The following is a 17,802-nucleotide window of genomic DNA, read 5'->3' as shown; positions in this document are numbered from 1 at the left end:
TAGCAGATCTCATTCTTCAATACAGTAACACTATCAAAACCCTACAACCATCCTGCTTGCGCTTCAGAACAGCAGTTGTTGGTGAAAACCCAGAACCCCTCAGTTTGTGACTGCTTGAGACAGTCCAGACAGTGCTGAGAAAGATCTGTAATGTGGAGCACTTGGGCATGACGCAACCAACCAGTGAAGGGTAGCAGAGGTCTGTTCTTTAGTGTAATGAGAACCAGATCTATAATCACCAATAAATCAGACTCCCTACGTTCTAGAAACATGTGTGCAAGCCACCCACACAAACACACACGTTTACTTGGCTATCTAAATAGGGATATACCATAGACCTCTATTGTATAAAGCAATAATAATTACTACAGTATAGACTAACCTTCAACCAAACCCTGTGCTTACAGGTAAAAGATAAATGTCTGCATTTAAAAAAAAAATAAAAATGTGTTTGCTAAATGTATTAATACATTTTCCTATTGAGGACCTCCTCAAATGTATCCAAAAGGAGGTTTTGTCAGATTAGCACATTTTTGGGAGACCAATTTGTCCCCAAACTATTTCAACATGGTTTTGGTGATGACTTTCAATTGACTGCTATTGTCTGAGCTACTGATATTTTGTACCCCCTAACCGTACCCATACCCCTAAACCTAACCTTTATAGCAATCCTTTTGGATTTTTTTAGATTTTAATTAAAACTATTTAGTATGTCTCAGATTTTTCTCACATTGGGGAAAATTTTGTCCTGAAATTACAGTATAGCTGAGCACGTACCCTAACACACACACACACACACACACACACACACACACACACAGCGTATTTCAACACAGAGGGAATATTAAAGGTTTTGGTGAAAAAACAACCCATTTTTAGCTTTAAACAACAAGTTCTTGCATGAAAATGTGAGCCACTGTGAATGAGCTTCGTTTATAGTTCTCATGAACTGAAAAATGACTTGCATTTCTTTTTCTTTTCTTTTTTCACCAAAACCAATTGCTTCCCTTCAGAAGAATTGGAATATGATGCACAAGATGCATGTAAACTTTTATGATACTTTTGGGTAATTTTTTAAGCTTTAAAAGTGATTTACTATCCACTGTCATTGTATTAAAAATGGGCTGATATTCTTAAAAAAAATTCCTTTGCAAAGAGAGAAAGTCATAAAGGTTTGTAATGACATAAGGGTAAATTATGACTATGATTTTAATTTTTGGGTGAACTATTCCTTTATTAACCTCACACACATGCCATGGTTGAGCTACTGGTTTAACTTCTGGAAAGCTTATTACAAAGAATGAACACAGTCATACACTCAAAACACACACACACACACACACACACACACACACACACACACACACACACAGCAGGCTTCAGAGAGATGCTTATCTCACAGACAGGCATTTTGCATTCATCTGATGTGACTCACTGCCCTTCTGGCAGAAAACAATACAAAACTCAATCAGCACTGAGGATTATAAACTCCAAGAACAAAGCTTGTGTGAATCACCTCAGAGGTACTGTATACAAATGAACTCCAAACTAGACATAGGCTAAACAAACTAGCTGGCAATCCATTTTTACCCATAATTACCTGGTGGAAACTCTCCTCTTCTCGTTGTTGATTTGGTCTCTTTGTTGCTTGGCACTGTGGGTAATGTCTTCTTCCTGGTTCTTTGGGGTAGGTGAGGCGTCGGTCTTCTCCAGCCCCTGGTGTCCAAAGGGAAAAGAAAAAAACAGTAAGAATACCGGCACATTAAAGTGCAGAAAGCAAGGAGGCATGGGTACTTTCCACATTAAACTGATCCCCCAAGGATGGTCCATTCTGCTCTCACAATTAGCCATTCAGAGCCAGGCAGTTTTGTGAAGTCCTTTACAAAGCCATGCTGGGCAAAGCAAGAGGTGCTATCCGGGGCTGCAGGGGTCCCAACACACACACACACACATAGACACACAGTGCCTGAGAAAAGCTGTTGTATTAAGATATAATGAAGCCGGTGGGAGAGAGGGACTTAACAAAGGGCACAGAGGTCAGAGTGGTTTTGGCCACTCTTGATTCACTCACTATGAGGGGGAGAGAGAGAGAAAAATGTCAGAACTGAGGTGTGACTCATTCAATAACTTCTCTGTGTTATATACAAGATCAGCTCTACTGACTGTATCTGTGTCTGTTTGAAAAATAATCATGTTTACATGAAAGCATTTAAAATGGACACAAGTAGGACCAGCCTCGGCATCAGGAAAAATGCTAAAATAAATAAACTTAAATGTGTTAGTATGTGTATACAGTAGAGGTCGAACAATAGTGGATTTTACCGATATCGATAACCAAGGTGGTGGAAAAGGCCAATAACCGATTAATCGGCTGATATTTAAAAAAAAAAAAAAGTTTTATCGATTCATAGAATGATTAAACATTTCTTTGTCTTTCCTTACTATGACAGGCACAGACATTGAGGCTACAAGAGTCCAAAATGAATAAAATCCCTAAAGAAGTTAGTGTGCAACCAAAGTCCCAATAATAACCAGAAAAATTCAGATTTGGTGCATAACGCTGGACTTTTAACTATAAACAAGCCCGAAATACACCAGGGATTTGCTCTTTATGTTAGTAATTACCAAATGAAGCTTTTTATAGCCTATAGATTCGCCAGATGAAGAGTTTTGTATATACAGTATAATATTATATTTCTGTCCTTTTTTTCATTTAAATGGAGCTTTTATTTTGAAGGTTGCTGGTTCGATCCCCACAGCCACCACCATTGTGTCCTTGAGCAAGGCACTTAACTCCAGGTTGCTCCAGGGGAATTGTCCCTGTAATAAGTGCACTGTAAGTCGCTTTGGATAAAAGCATCTGCCAAATGCATAAATGTAATGGTATTCGGCTGATCTGAGCCCAGACAGGGGCTGTTTAAACAGACGGAGTACAACAGAATGGAACAGAATACGAAGATCTTGAGATGCACATTTTTAAATTGAACTCCTTTCCCTCACAAAGTGTTTTAAAACCCATTGCTTTATCTAAAAAAAAAAACAAAAAAAAAAAACACCTATATTAGAGCAAAATGCAACTGCCAAAGACCTCCACTTAAGGGGTCGACACAGCAAATGCTTCTGCATTCATCCACACAGTTTACCAATTGTTTTTTTCTATGTAAACCAGCTCTAGATGGACGTCTTTGATGTCCATCTAGTTTCCACTCGTTTGTTTTTTAGTTTATTCAGCATCTCGTGTAGGAGCGCTGTGTTTTTTAGATGCATTGTCAAGTTAAAAAGAACTTCAACCATTAAAAATGCATCCCGAGACACCTGCGTTCTGTTATACTGTACTTGTTGCACTGCATCTAGCCTTTTTAGTGCAAGAACGCAACCGGTCTGGAGCCATCGTCAGTGCTTGGCAAACATCCAAAATTAGAATGCACAGTTTTAGCATTTGAATGTGCGTTTGTATGTTAAATTCGACGAATATTAGAATTTTAATTTGACAGCCTTAAAAGGGATAATATAGAGAAAAGTCCACCCACAGGTAGGGCTTTTTTTATTAGCAATATAACTGTCTGTTTTGTTCATGTCACTTATAGAGCAAACATAAAACACATGCACCTTAAGTCTTCACACTAAACGTAGAATCGTGCAATAAAACAGAACCCAGCCAAGCCAAACTGAATATTATACTATATTATGCTAATATAAAATTAACTACTATTATTATTATTATTGTAGAATATAATAATGTTATTATGCAATTAATATGGAGATAATGAATTGGATTTTTACTTTCAGAACCCTACTGTTGCACTTTAATGCATAGCCGTTCATCTACCTATAACAGTAGTGCCACTACTAACAATTAAGGAAATTTTAGAAATGTACTGCTTACTCGCCGCGGCTGATACCTGATTTTTTGTTTTATTTTTCTCTGAACTTCATATCAACAGATTATTTCAATTTTATCATCAAAATGGCATTTAAATAAATGAATTAAAACTTTAATCAACTGAAAATAACAATTCATTTTCAACATAATGTTGTATTATTTTTTATACAGCACAATCCAAAATACAGCATTGGATTATTTTTGTCAAACATAGTGCTGCACAACAGAGCATCAAAGATGTGATATATTGCTTAAATATAATACAATTATCATTGATTTTTCATTATTATTATCAGTAGTAGTGGTAGTAGTAGTAGTAGTAATACAGTAAATATTACATAACTTTACAACAGTGATATATTTCTGTCCTTTTTTTCATTTAAATGGAGCTTTTATTTTGACAGAGCTTTTATTTTGAAGCGTTTCTGTGTGACAACAGTAGCATTTCAGTCTGAAAAATCCGGGCGCTACGTGACTCAAAGTGATTATTAAACTGCAAAAGCCTGCTATTTAATTAAATAAGTATGTACTCTGAATGTACCTCGTGCTACAATGTATTTGCGCTCTGTTTGCTGTCATCTGCAACAAACAGAGCCCTCAATGCTCATGACGGTGTTTTCCCAGTATGAGCCAAGGAGTAGCTTTAAAAGGTATGTGCAATGGGAATTGGGCATTCCAAATTGGGGAGAAAAAAAAAGTACGTGTAGAGCAGCCAGAGTCAGCACAACACTTTATCCAGACATTCACTAGTGCTCTGCTCACATTTGAAGCACGCTGCACATGCAAAGTAAACTATATATTTATCTCATTAAATTGCAGCTTTTGTGGTTAAATAATCTCACCAGGACATAACGTGATTAGAATTTGTGTGCTGGCTGTTTACGTAATGACATTCGTATATCAGATGGTATAGTTTTTTTTGTATCTGAGCATTTTTATGAGCACGAGTAAGAGTACATGAGTGTGGTATCGGACCTGATTCAGATACCAGTATTGGTATCGGGTCATCCCTAATAAGTACAAGTTGCACATTTCTGTTTTGGAATGCCTTTCCCCATAAACTTCCATTGTAAGTGTATTATTGTATATATGATTTTTGTTTGCTTTTACAAAATGAGGAACAAGTAAAAATTATTGTCTGTGGCAATTGACTGCATGTCACAGATGCTGTTGCGACAGCTTGACTTGTTTTGAACTTGAAACATTCCTTTTTCAGACTTCAGTATTTTCATCTGACGTGCAGCTAGTAAAACTCTAGATCATTCCCTTCTTCAAACAAGATTTTAACTGAAAAATGTGATCCGGTAATGTATTACATTTATTATTTAGTGCTAAAGGAGACATCTGAAGGGCTGTGAATCCACTCCTACAGTCTCTTGACAGAGCAAAAAAGATATATTGAGCCTTGCGTGTGGAGCCAAAACATTCTGGGTACAAAAACGATGGTGTATTCGCTCAAGTGTCCTTGAGGACACCTGGACATCTTCAAGTCCAAATTTCAGACATTCTCATAATGGCACACAGCTGACAGGCATTACAGAGAGCTCCATTCAGAACAACTGCAGAGCTCGTCTGACAGCAATCCATTTAATTCAGTGTAAAGATCTTCAAAAATCATTTCCTGTCATGAAATTGGATGACCAGATGTCTACATAATAACATGACGCATACATCTTAATCATAACTTGAAAGGGAAGACATGACTTTGTCTTTGGGTTGTAAAGTTGTGGTTGTTAAAGAGTTGTAACATTCTATCAGAATACTGATGTTTTCAATATGAACTGCTTTTCAGGCCAGCAATTAAAGGTAAAGCATCTAATTTTTGGTTAAAATAATTTATATTATCACAGTATAATGTGCAGAGACAATCACTGTACTGTACAACTAAGCCATTCATAGGTTGACTTATGAAGAGTGTATGCTCTGTGGCATTTTGTTTGAGCTGTCTGGTAAGTCAACATTTGGCTCAACCAATGGTGTAAATTTGTTTGTGAGAGAGAAAAAGAAAATGAGAGGAGAGGTGATGCATGGTGACAGCCGAATCAGATGTCTATTGCTGCATTTAAGGACAAAGAGCACTTACTTTTGAAAGAGACATCTTGGCAGGCACACCGGTTTTGGCGTCGTCATCTGATTTCCAGTTGTCTGTCAACACACGGAAACACACAGGAATGTCAGAGCGTGCACAAACACAAATGTATACATGCAGCTATCCAGGCCATCAGTTCATTTGAAGTCATTATCCATCTGTTTCAGTTTTGTTGTTTCAACGTGCAATAAACTTTACTCTTACTGCATAAAACATCAAATGCACTGAATGAAGTCACTCTCCCATGAGGTTAGTGCCACAGTTTGTTTTGCTTTTGTGATTCAATAGAAAAATAACCCTCTTACAGAGACCTACACATTCACACACACACACACACACACACACACACACACACACACACACACACACTCTATGCTCTTCTAGAAACACTTATCGTTAAGTACATCTCTTGACACCAGCACACTGTTTGGGCCACAAAGTAATGGACATACGAAAACCACCTGTTCAGTGAAAGCGTGGTAAGACCAGTTCTCTGGGTAAAAGCAAATGTGTGAAAATGAGCACTCATGCACTCTTAATGCCTGAACTATTGCAACACAACCAGTCGAAAATGGTTGTTTATGATTGGAGCGGCATAGTTTGCATGTACAGTAAAATATTTAACTTAACATTACATTGGGAGGCATGTTACATCACAACTGCAAATGTCAAAATGCTAAAAATATATTGCTAACTAGGAAAAAGTAATGGAAACCTAACACAACCACAACTTGCACACTTTCACTTGCTTTGCCTCTCTTCCAACTCTCTTAAATGGTTCACATCATCAAAAAGGTTGGTGATATTAAAGGTGAAGTGTGTCATTTTTTCGATATTAAAATACTTTCTATCCCAGCTTAATTTGAGAACTATAAGTAAGTCCTTGGTAGGTTGGTTCTCCTGAAAATTTAAAACACTCTGGCACCATCAAAACATTTGCTCTGAGTATCCAGACCAGTCCGACACAACAATACTGGCTCTACTAATGGCGTGAGTTTGGGGCTGGACTATCTGTTTGGCTGACCAATGGAAGACAGCAGAGTGTTTGGGAGTCCTGTTTGAAAACAACCATTGTTTTTTGCAATTCCATTTGTTACCACTAGAGACACATACATTTCACACTTTACCTTCAAGCAAAGGGAAGCAGGAAATGGGCCTGTTGTTTAGCTATTGCTGCCATTTGTCAACCATGATCTGCAACACAGCAGTTAGGCATCACACATAATAGAAAAAACTACTTTTTTCTCGGTGAGTGAAAATGTGTGTACTGAATTAGCATTCGCCTTTCTCTAGCTGATATTTTTCATCATTTTGTGGTAAAACTTCATGTGCCGCTGCAGTGGAACAGATGAGCCATTCAACGGTCTTGGATGAGCTTCTGATGAGTGTATCGGCTTTAAATGTGAAGCTCCGAACCCATATAAACCCTCTCACTCCTGCAAAAGAACATGGTCCTCAATGCCCTTGAAAACTCAAGCATCAATTTCACCTGTCAATTAACAGTTCCTGTTGTTTTCACTCTCAGACTCTTTTTATAAGAACTGATATTTATCCCCTAGAATTGCTCTCTGCACAGTGTTTTTAAGAGTCTGTGTGTACTGTACAGCAGTAATGTATTTTCTGTTTCTGTTTTAATAATGCAGTAAAACAATAGGTGGTCCATGAGTCAGCTCTTTTGAAACCGATGATAGTATTGGCCTTGTCCAGTTTGACCTTTATGTTTTTTTACTGTATTGTCAATCAGATTGCTTTTGATCCTCAAGGGGTGGGTTGACTTTCCAAAGAAATGCAAGCTGACTTCACAAAAATGCTTAACTCCTCCAGAGCTTTTAGTGATGTGAACAAATCCAAAAATTTGCTGAGTTCACACATTCAAACGAATTACCTCACCGCATTGTACTCTCTATGGAACATTTCATAAAGGAGAGAAATATAATGCAGCACAGAAACTCGAACAACCTCTTAAAACAAGGATACTCAAATTACTTTGCTTAGAGGCCACTTAAAAAAACTTGGTGACCAGGGGACAAATAATAAAATGACCTGGTAAGAGTAATCATAATTAACTAATAATTTGGCAATTATCTTTTAATTAACTTTTAAAATGCAGTAACCAACAACCAAAGGACTAGGGATGGGCATTTAGAGTAATTTTGTAGTTGACACATAAACACACAAAAAAAGCGAGTAATCGATTACTTGAAATTTAGAATTTAAGTTCAACCTTCAACTTTTGAACCAAATTTTCTATTGAAAAAATGAGCACATGCAGAAATAAGACATTTGCACTCATGCAGAAACATATATTCCAAGTCTTCTGAAGCAATACAAATACTTTAAATAATGGCAGAATGTTCTTTTTGGGAGAACTAATGGTAAAATTTAGGTGAGAGAAGCAGTTTAAATGTTGCTCACGGCATGCAAAGGCACAACATTTTTTTTTTTTATTTGCAATATTCTAATATTTAAAGTTGAACGAGTACTCGATTAATCAATTACTTGTGCACATGCTTACAAAGAAGAGCTACATTTTTATCACCTCATTCTTCAAAACCATCATAAGTGCTGATTAAAATATCTTTTATAAGTAACCATTGGATTACCATTTTTTTTGATAACCATTTTTATAATAAGTCTTTAAAAAACGTTATATTTTCCAGAAAAAAAAAAAGACATCTAAATTGAAATATTCAAACCTCAATTGCACACAAATGCATTCAAAAAAAGTCTTCATCTGTTTATCAAAGTATACATGTCACAATGTATAACTGTAAATGAAGGAAGGACATCAGCCGACATTTAGAATACACGCAGCACATCACCTTTGTCTTTCAAAGCATGCATGCAAGGCATGCTCTGAAATGTGGAGAAAAAGCTTGTCAAACTGTGGTCAGATTAGGGTGTATACATGCTGGACGAAGCCAAGATATAATCGCATCATCTAGATCTGTAAGTCCGACTGAGCAAAGAATGGATTGGTACAATTTCAGTCGAACTACAGCATTTACAGTACATGACATTTTAAAAAGATTCAATTATTGTATTAGTACTACTAAAATATAACTTTTAAAGTGCAAGTAAATTAAGATGTAAGAGATAATCGAATTCAGCAATATTCAGTTAAATATTCAGTTCCTTATGTATTTAAAGTACATGTTTTATTGTATCTGGACAATTAACAGTCCATCTACACTGTAAGCAAACAATGCAACAAAACTACAATGCTCCCATTATAATCAACAAGGCTGTTCACACTGAAAGCGAACATGCAGCAGTTTGCAATTGGAATCATTGTAGTTTGTTGTGTCGCATCACTGCAATGTAGACTAGGTTCTTACGCAGCAATTCCCTGCCAAAATTCCAGACCCTGCCAGGTCCGAATCTGGCCAGGGGGCCTGACATAAGAGTATCACTACCCTCAAGAAACAGAGATCTTGAATTGTCAGGGAGTTGATCTCTCTCTGAATAACAGCACATCTGTGTTGTGAGCCTGTTTGTGTGTTTCACAAGATTCTCTCCAGCTGTATGTGTGGACAGCACTGTCTCTCCACTCTTTTAAAAAAGGAAAGTGAGGCACAATGGAGCAAAGAGAAAAGAAATGTGTTTCATAAAAAGGTTCTTTGAAGCAAATGAAAGGGGGACAAGACTTACCCTTTGATTTCTGGGCTTCCTCTGCTTCCAACGAACTGTAAGAGAGAGAGAGAGAGAGAGAGAGAGAGAGAGAGAGAGAGAGAGAGAGAGAGAGAGAGACTAATGAGCTCATAGATTAATATGTGGAAACCACACAAAAGATGACAAAGCTTCACCTGAAACCCTTATCCCTGCTCAGCCACCCCCTTACAGCACTTCCATTGTCCACCTTAAGTCAGATAAGGACAGTATACACTGGCAGAGACACATGAGAAACCATACACTACACGTGGTAAGTACAGCCCATCAGAAAAAACATTATGCAAGCACTGCAATGAGGTATGAGGTTTCTGAGGAAGTGTAACAACAGGCCAATCTAGACCTTGTGAAGTCACGCTTGATACCTTTATCGTCGTGCAGGCTCCACGACTTATAGCTGGCTGTCTGATCAGCCTCTAGGGAACTTTGTTATGCTATGAAAAATAAACTATAAATGAAGAATGGGGGTCTACAGCACAATTAAAATGTTTTTTGTCCATAACACTGCCAAATTTAACTAAGTACAATAAAAGCAGTGAAAACATTTAAATCAGGGAAAATTGTATTGCTCTGTTCGAAAACCTAGTGAGCTGCCTACAGAGGTAGCATTTAAAGACGTCACAGATATGGTCTTGGTTCAAAAATGTGTTCCACAAATTAGGAATCTTAATTATGTTGCCTCCAAAGATACCTCTTTTTTTATGAAGGTAAAATAGTTAGATTTTTTAAAAGCGTAAATGAAGTTACAAGCGTGATAGAAAAATTGCCATGCACAGAATAAGATTTGTGAATGCGTAAATTAAATTCCAAGCATAAAAATAAATTGCATGCACACAGAAGGTTTTGTAAAGGTGTAAATCAAGTTGTAAGCGTAAGAAAAAATATTAGCAACACTTTAATGCTTTCTTAAGTGTAAGTCATTTGTTGTGAATTTGCAATTTCATATTAACACCAAGTAAATGTGGTCTGTATTCTTCTGACTTTTTTGTTTTTTTTCGCGCTTACACTTTTGGCACAGCTTATGCGCCTAAACGTAACCAAAAACATTGCAAACTTGCAATCAGCGATATGCAAGCAAAGAAAGGGTGCAATGAACAGCAAAACTGATTGACCGCATAGAATCAATCTGTATGTGTAAAATAAACTACTGCAAACATGCAAATGACTTGTGTTTGTGGCATAAACATTTTCCAGAAATAATCCGATACACTGTTCCGTCTTCCCTTTTGTTGAGCTCACACTTTTGGCACAAATTTCTCACTGAAAAGAGTTTTGCAAGCACAGGAGGAAGGCGGGTCTGCCTGCTTCTAGTATCCAATCAAATGAGGTTTTCCTTGACCGGTTTACTCTGACCTGATTGGTTTATGAACGTGACAGACAGCTGCTTCTTCATATGGCCAAGTGTCGTGCCTCTGGGTGTCTCTTCTCTCTTAAATATTAAACTGAAATATTAACACATACACATGCTTTTATTGTGAGAGTATAGTTGAGCCGACACCATTTATTGATATATATATAATTCTCTATCTGCCGTTCAAATGTTTCTTCTTGCTGCTGTTCATTAGGCAATTTTAATTATATTTACATTTAATTATCATTGGCAGGCATTTTGATGAATTAGCTGGTATCATAGAACTCCTGCAAGAAAACAAATTAATAAAGTAAGCCACATAAAACGAAACTCTCTGAACAGATAGATAAACAGAGTTTATTTATATAATTTTCTTTTCTAGAATTAGTTCTATGATAGCAGCCAGTTCCATTTATCCATCCACCCATTTGCCATGCCAATGATAATTGAAAGTAATTAAAATATAATTAAAATAATGAACAGCAACAAGAAGAAACATTTGAACACCAGATTGAGAATCATATTTATATCAATAAAATGTCAGCTCAACTTTACTCTTACAATAAAAGAAAGTGTATGTATTAATATTTAAGTTTAATATGGCCATGTTTAGGTGCAAAAACAGTGCCAAAAGTGTAAGCGTGAAAAAAAGTCACAAGAAGAATACAGACCACAATTTACTTTGTGTTAATATGAAATTACAGATTCACAACACATGAATTACACTTATACAACGCATTAAAGTATTGCTAATAATTGTTTTTTGTTGTTTTGTTTTTTTTTAATGCTTGAAACTTGATTTTCACCTTTACAAAATGTTCTTTGATTTGATTTACGCTTTCACAAACCTTACTCTGCGCATGCAAATCATTTAGGCACTATTTTACCTACATACTTTCTGCACAAATACTAACACATCATCACATCCATTGGTATCCACTGCAAAGAAAGCAGTCTGATAATAGTGAAAAAATAAATCCAAGATAGCAGATGAGGCTAGATTATAAATATTTTATTAGATACTAAGAAGAATCAAAATAGTTAAGTGTACTTAAAATGTATTATTTTATCTAATATTTGCTTGTGCTATGTATTTTTTGTATTCATTTATGTATTATTATTTTTTTATTTATATTTTTGCATATTAAGAGAATCACGGCATTAGCTTAGCAACATGCTAACATGTAAATGAATTGAGAGTCTAGTCTCCTGTGTGGCACGCTACTGGGATGGAGTTATTGCCTTATGTAGAGTATTCCATTTCAGACACACCGAATGCGTTTTTGCGCATGTTGCTTTTCAAAGCAAACATGCGCTAGACAGATGTATTTTACTGTTGTGTTTTTACTGTTTACTGTTCTTTTTTTTTTTTTTTTTACTTGCACGTGCACCATATTTTTAAGACACTGTGTAAATTTAAAGGAGCACTTTTTTGTTTGTGTTATGTAGGACTTACAGTGACGCCTTGCGACAATTCCTGTCAAAATTGCTATTTATTTCTTTAGGAGTAAAACTTGATAAATGGAGGAAAAAATTACTGGATGCACCTTTAAAAGAAATTAAACTTAAAAACGCATCTTGCAACACCTGCATTCTGTTCCATTTGTTGCGGAGTCTAGCTTTTTCAACGCACAGACATTTCTGTTTAAATGGCCCCTTAGAAGGTAGCTGCCAATGTAGGCAGTAGGCACACTAGGTTTTGGAGCAAATCTTGTTCACAGCTCAGGAAAAAAACAGCACAAGCATGTTCAAAATCATTTAAAAAATAAAGTAAAAATGATGTTGAGGACTCTTTACCAGACAGCACATATGGCTGAAAGCTTATCTACACCCTGAGGCAAACAGGAAATCAGCAGTCCAATAGACATTCACTTTAGCGTCTTATTTGATTTTTGCTGTGAATGAAAACGAGTCTGTGAAGGACAGATTTAAAGTCTCTTCAATGGCATGCACAGTATAAAGCTGTATAAAGCTCCTATAGATCTAAATTTCCACAAATCATGTTTTCTGGAAATTTTATCTTCTAAACATTTTAGAAAGATTTTTTTTTTTCTCAATGTTTCAGCAGTGAAACGATTCAAAACACTTTAAACAACAGTACAACTCATTGAAGAGGCTGTTCGTCTATCCCCCAAAGCCTATTGTCCTTCCAGTAAAATTTAAGTTGGTAATACCGTGAATAAGAGCTCATATAGTTTCATTTTCCCAGGGAGACTAGACTGAGTGTTGTGTTACAATGAGTCTACAGAAGATCATATCTGAGAAACAGACAAAATGCCTTCTGTTTTTAGAGTGTAGAGATTAATGCTAGAAAAGCATCGCATTAATGTTTAAAAGATGCTCCACTAGGGGAAACGCCTCTAAATACCATGACCATGTAATGCAATAGTCAAACTTAAAGGGATAGTTCACGCAAAAATGAAAATTCTCTCATCATTTACTTACCCTCACGCCATCCCAGATATGTATGACTTACTTTCTTCAGCAGAACACAAAGATTTTTAGAAGAATATTTCAGCTCTGTAGCTCCATACAATGCAAGTGGATGGGGATTAGCACTTTAAAGCTCCAAAATGAACAGACAATCATAGTAAAAACAATCCATACGACTCCAGTGGTTAAATTAATGTCTTCTAAAGCGATACGATCACATTGGGTGAGAAACAGATACATTTTTCAGTATTTTTCACTATAACTGTTTACTTCAGGTTGCTCTCCGACGCGCATCCACGATGGGACTCGGTTCACACCGCATTTCGTGTGACGTAAGCGCGCTGGCATGTTCAAATGAAAGCAAACCCAATGAAGCTTCTAAACAAATCGAGCTGCACTCCCGGTTATATCACGTCAGTTCTAGCGTGAACATGCCAACGTGCTTAAGTCACATGAGAGGTGGTGTGCACCGAGTCCCCTCAAAAGTTTCTTCAAAGAACGACAGAAATTCTGTATTAGACTCAATATGAATAGTTGGTGCAAAATATTGTTAGCAAATATTTTATACTTTAATGTTGTATTTAGTAATTTCAGACATATCAGGGCAGCACAGAAAAGCCATTTCATGGGATCTTTAAGGCTTTATACTACACTGTGACGAAGAGGAGGGCGGGGCCGGGCCGTGAGTGTGCACAGCCGGCCCAGAATTGGGCAAATCAGCCGAGGAGAGGGATAAAGCCGAGCCGGACCGGATGCGGCAGTTTGGGAGAGAGAGAGCCACATGCAGCTGCTGTGTGTGTATTTGTTTGTGTCTTTTTACGTTTTCATTAAACATTATTTTGATGGTTCGTCCGGTTCCCGACTCCTCCTTGCCCATTTTAACCCTTGTTTCATACACATTAAAATTTTTGCGACTCTTCTGACTCCCTGAATCTCCTCATCGTTAATTGGCTGAGTGTGAGAAGAAGCTCTAGAATTTCAGGAACCATCTCCTGCCCTGGGACTGTTGTGACCATCACTCCAGTGGACATCCAAACATAACTCTACACCTGACTCGATAACAGTCCTCAGAGATAGATCAAGAGACATGGACAAACTCATCCTATCCAACAGAAAACCAAAGACGAAAGAAAGGAAAAAGATGGAATAGAAAGACTGAGAAAAGTTCAAACAACAAAAGAAATGTAAGGGGGGGAAAGAGAAACCAAAGAGAATAGAGCTAAGTGATATATAGAATACTCGCAATATATTTTTATTGATTTTGCTAACGATTACGCAACACTGTGATTATCGTGATAATTTTAATGTGCTTTTTTTTACGTTTTCCAAAGAACGTGTCATTTGACTAATTGCGCAACCCATCCCTGTCTCGTAATGTGCGAGTATAAGAGTGTGAGGAAAGAAATGTATTAATAGCGTCTCTGATTTAAACTTCAGCAGCAAAAATGCTGTTAGAGTTGATTAAATAAAAATTACTAAATATTCTTCCTTGTGCTCATTGAGTGATTAATGTTCACTTCATTTTTACGGCATGTTCTTGCATTAAATGTTTTGAATCGACTTGCCTACAATGGCTGTCATGTTGAAATTATGGTTCCACTAATTAAAAATTTTATTTTTTTTAAAAAACACACACCCCTTTAAGCCATTTCAGAGCAAATACATATCCTAAAGATAAAAAACAGGACTGTGAATTGATTCAAGAAAATCACACAGTTTTCTGAATCGTGATTAATCATGGTACAGTACATGGTACATTAAAACAAAAAGTATAATCATAAATATATTAACTATTTATACTTTTTCTCAAAGAGCTTGCAAGAAATTGGTTAGTCATACTTTCCAGTGCATTATTAGACATTATACATACAGATAAAAATGAAATTGAAAGCTCAATTTTAATTTGCTGAAGTTAAAAATCTCAAAACTATTATTTTCTCTGGCTGCCAATTAGTCTTTATCGTGCACATGCTGGGTCTATCTCACGCGGTTTCGCTTTTGACACTGGTTCAGTTGACAGTGAGCGAGCGTTTCCGAGCGATGCGAAGAGATACGGGTGAAGTCTCCATTTTCCGTACAGTAAATCCGCTTCTGTCACCCATTCATTCATAAAGAACAGTGCTGACAGCACAGGGAGCCTGCAGCTGAGCCATATTAGCCATGCTGGATATGTTTACAGAGGGCAGAATTACATAGGTACACATAATTCTCTGTCATGCTGCTCCCATCTCCTCAAATATATGTGCTGGCTTAGGCACCTCTCTATTGAAGTCCTCTTTGAAGTGATTCCTTAATGTTTTTTTCATTCCTGGTGGCAAAGCATCTCATTTCATCTATCTCATACATTTATCAAGCTGCAGAACAGTGCGGGGTCTAATAACCCCAAATATTAAAACAATGCAACATTTTTCTATCTGTAACTTCACTATGCCTAGGGGGATTAGTGGCATGACCACAACATGGGTGCATTTGTTGTATAAATGGCGAACTCCCCTACGAATTTCATTGTTTACACTATCTGTTAACTTGCGTAGTGCTGCCATGCATCCATTGGAAGATTTCCACAGCATAGCAAATTACGGGTGTTTACTGCAAACGCTGTAGGGGAGCTAAAAGGAAGAAAACACATCTTTGACAGAGTCAAAGATAACCACTCGCTCTTTAGCAACTCTCCTCTGTTGTATTTCTCTTTATTTTGCTTCTCTCTTTGTCAGACACAAGCGGTATATGATGGCAGTAGCATTTAGTTTAGCAGTAATATTTAGTAATTACTAGCGGTCATTGTGCACCACATAACAAAAAGAGAAAATTCTCTTGAGTTTAAAGCTGATGTAATTTTTTTTATTTTTTTTTATTTGTTTTTTTTTAATATAAGGGATAACTAAAATCCCATCAACTATTGTGATTAACGTAATAAAATTAAAAATGTTAGAAAAATATAAAACTATTCAAAATCATTGATTAAAATGTATAGAAACATATATTTTAAGATTACTGCAAAATATTTAGATAGTACATACAAATAGTTCGAGAGTGCAGGAAGAGTGACTGGACTGCGTCATTCACAACGTGTCATGGGATTGGGCGATTGCTGCAAAGCTCTTTTGGTGTGCTTTGTTGGCAGTGATTCTCTGATTGGTGGACCTTTCTCTTCAGGATTCATGGGAAGTAGTTTTTACTAGAAATTCTGTTATTAAACATGTTTATTTTTTTCTTTTATGAAGTTGAAATAACACGGACCGATGCTGTAAGCAGAACCATAAAACATTGATTAACAACATCTGGAATCATGATGGGTCTGTCTTTAAGGTTTAGAAGTTATCATTAAAAATCAATTAATCTATGGAAAAAATAAATAGAATTTATACTTCAGGAACCAGACTGTTGCATTCCGTTTGGTGATGCTAGTGACACAGCAATTACACACTTCAGCTTCAAGGCATACTATCACATTGTCACATCAACCACACCGCCATTGTGTCCAGCTGACCAAAGAACATACCTGAGCAAATAGCTAAGTACTTCCTGACGTCATAATTCACACAGACATACTTTTTGGCCCGTGTCAACAATTTTAAACATTCTGTCCAGGCTTACTTTCACTTTGACACATGGCCTACATGGTCCAGGTAAACCTATACAACATAGACAAGAAAGATTAAACAGTGAAGTGCCGGGGCAGGACTGGCTGGTTTGACGTGTCGTAGAGTCTGAGAATGAATAACATACCACGTTCATGTTTATGCTTCCAATATTAATCTTTGCGAAAGTAATGAGCGACTCGGACAAAAGACGTAGATCTGACACCTTTGTTTGTCTTGGTAATCAAGCAACTTCATCTTAGAGCTTTAATGAGACAACAATCAAGTCAATCAGATAAGAGAAAAGGATGCGGCAATACAAAGCATTCCTTGAAATGCGCATCCAGACTCACGTGGGTGAGAAATACTTACATTTCCATTAAGTACAGCATAGTTCAGTATGGATAATTAGCGCCAAACAAGGAAGAGAAAGTTTTGTTCTGATCTCCATAAAAGAACATTCCCAAGTGGCGGATTTATGTTGCCCATCCATACTTTCTCCTCTGGATCCCCCATACATTCGCTTATAAAATCCATGTATGTATTTTCCCCATAAATATGAAACACGCAATGTTGACTAAATTCAACAAAACAGCAGGATGTGTCCTGGTGTTGACCCCCTGTAAAGCCAAAAAACTGTTCTGGAACTAGGCTTGGGATCAATGCCTTTTTCATGCATAGATCACTGCATGAAAAGAGTCAAATCTGGAAAAATGTGGGCATAGTAAACTCCCACTTAACTTCAGATGTATTAGGGGGAAAATGGACCCAAGTAACATGTAACCGTTAACAGCCA

The 17,802-nt window shown here is 36.8% G+C and overlaps 1 protein-coding gene across 3 annotated transcripts in view; it reads right to left on the bottom strand.

Annotated features, from left to right (window-relative positions):
- The window catches only part of LOC127423278 (supervillin-like), a 95,009-nt gene that overhangs the window by 43,327 nt on the left and 33,880 nt on the right, over nucleotides 1–17,802 (bottom strand). For all 3 annotated transcript variants that reach the window (XM_051667441.1, XM_051667443.1, XM_051667442.1), the window contains exons 3-5: nucleotides 9,624–9,658; nucleotides 5,967–6,028; nucleotides 1,601–1,716 (exon numbers count right to left, since the gene is read on the bottom strand). In XM_051667441.1, coding sequence (XP_051523401.1) covers nucleotides 1,601–1,716; nucleotides 5,967–6,028; nucleotides 9,624–9,658 — 213 coding nt within the window. The remainder of the gene's footprint in view (nucleotides 1–1,600; nucleotides 1,717–5,966; nucleotides 6,029–9,623; nucleotides 9,659–17,802) is intronic.

This window comes from Myxocyprinus asiaticus, chromosome 32, assembly GCF_019703515.2.
Source record: "Myxocyprinus asiaticus isolate MX2 ecotype Aquarium Trade chromosome 32, UBuf_Myxa_2, whole genome shotgun sequence".
Lineage (NCBI taxonomy): Eukaryota > Metazoa > Chordata > Actinopteri > Cypriniformes > Catostomidae > Myxocyprinus > Myxocyprinus asiaticus.
Note: the sequence above shows the minus strand (reverse complement) of the source record. Positions and strands in the feature narration are given on the sequence as shown.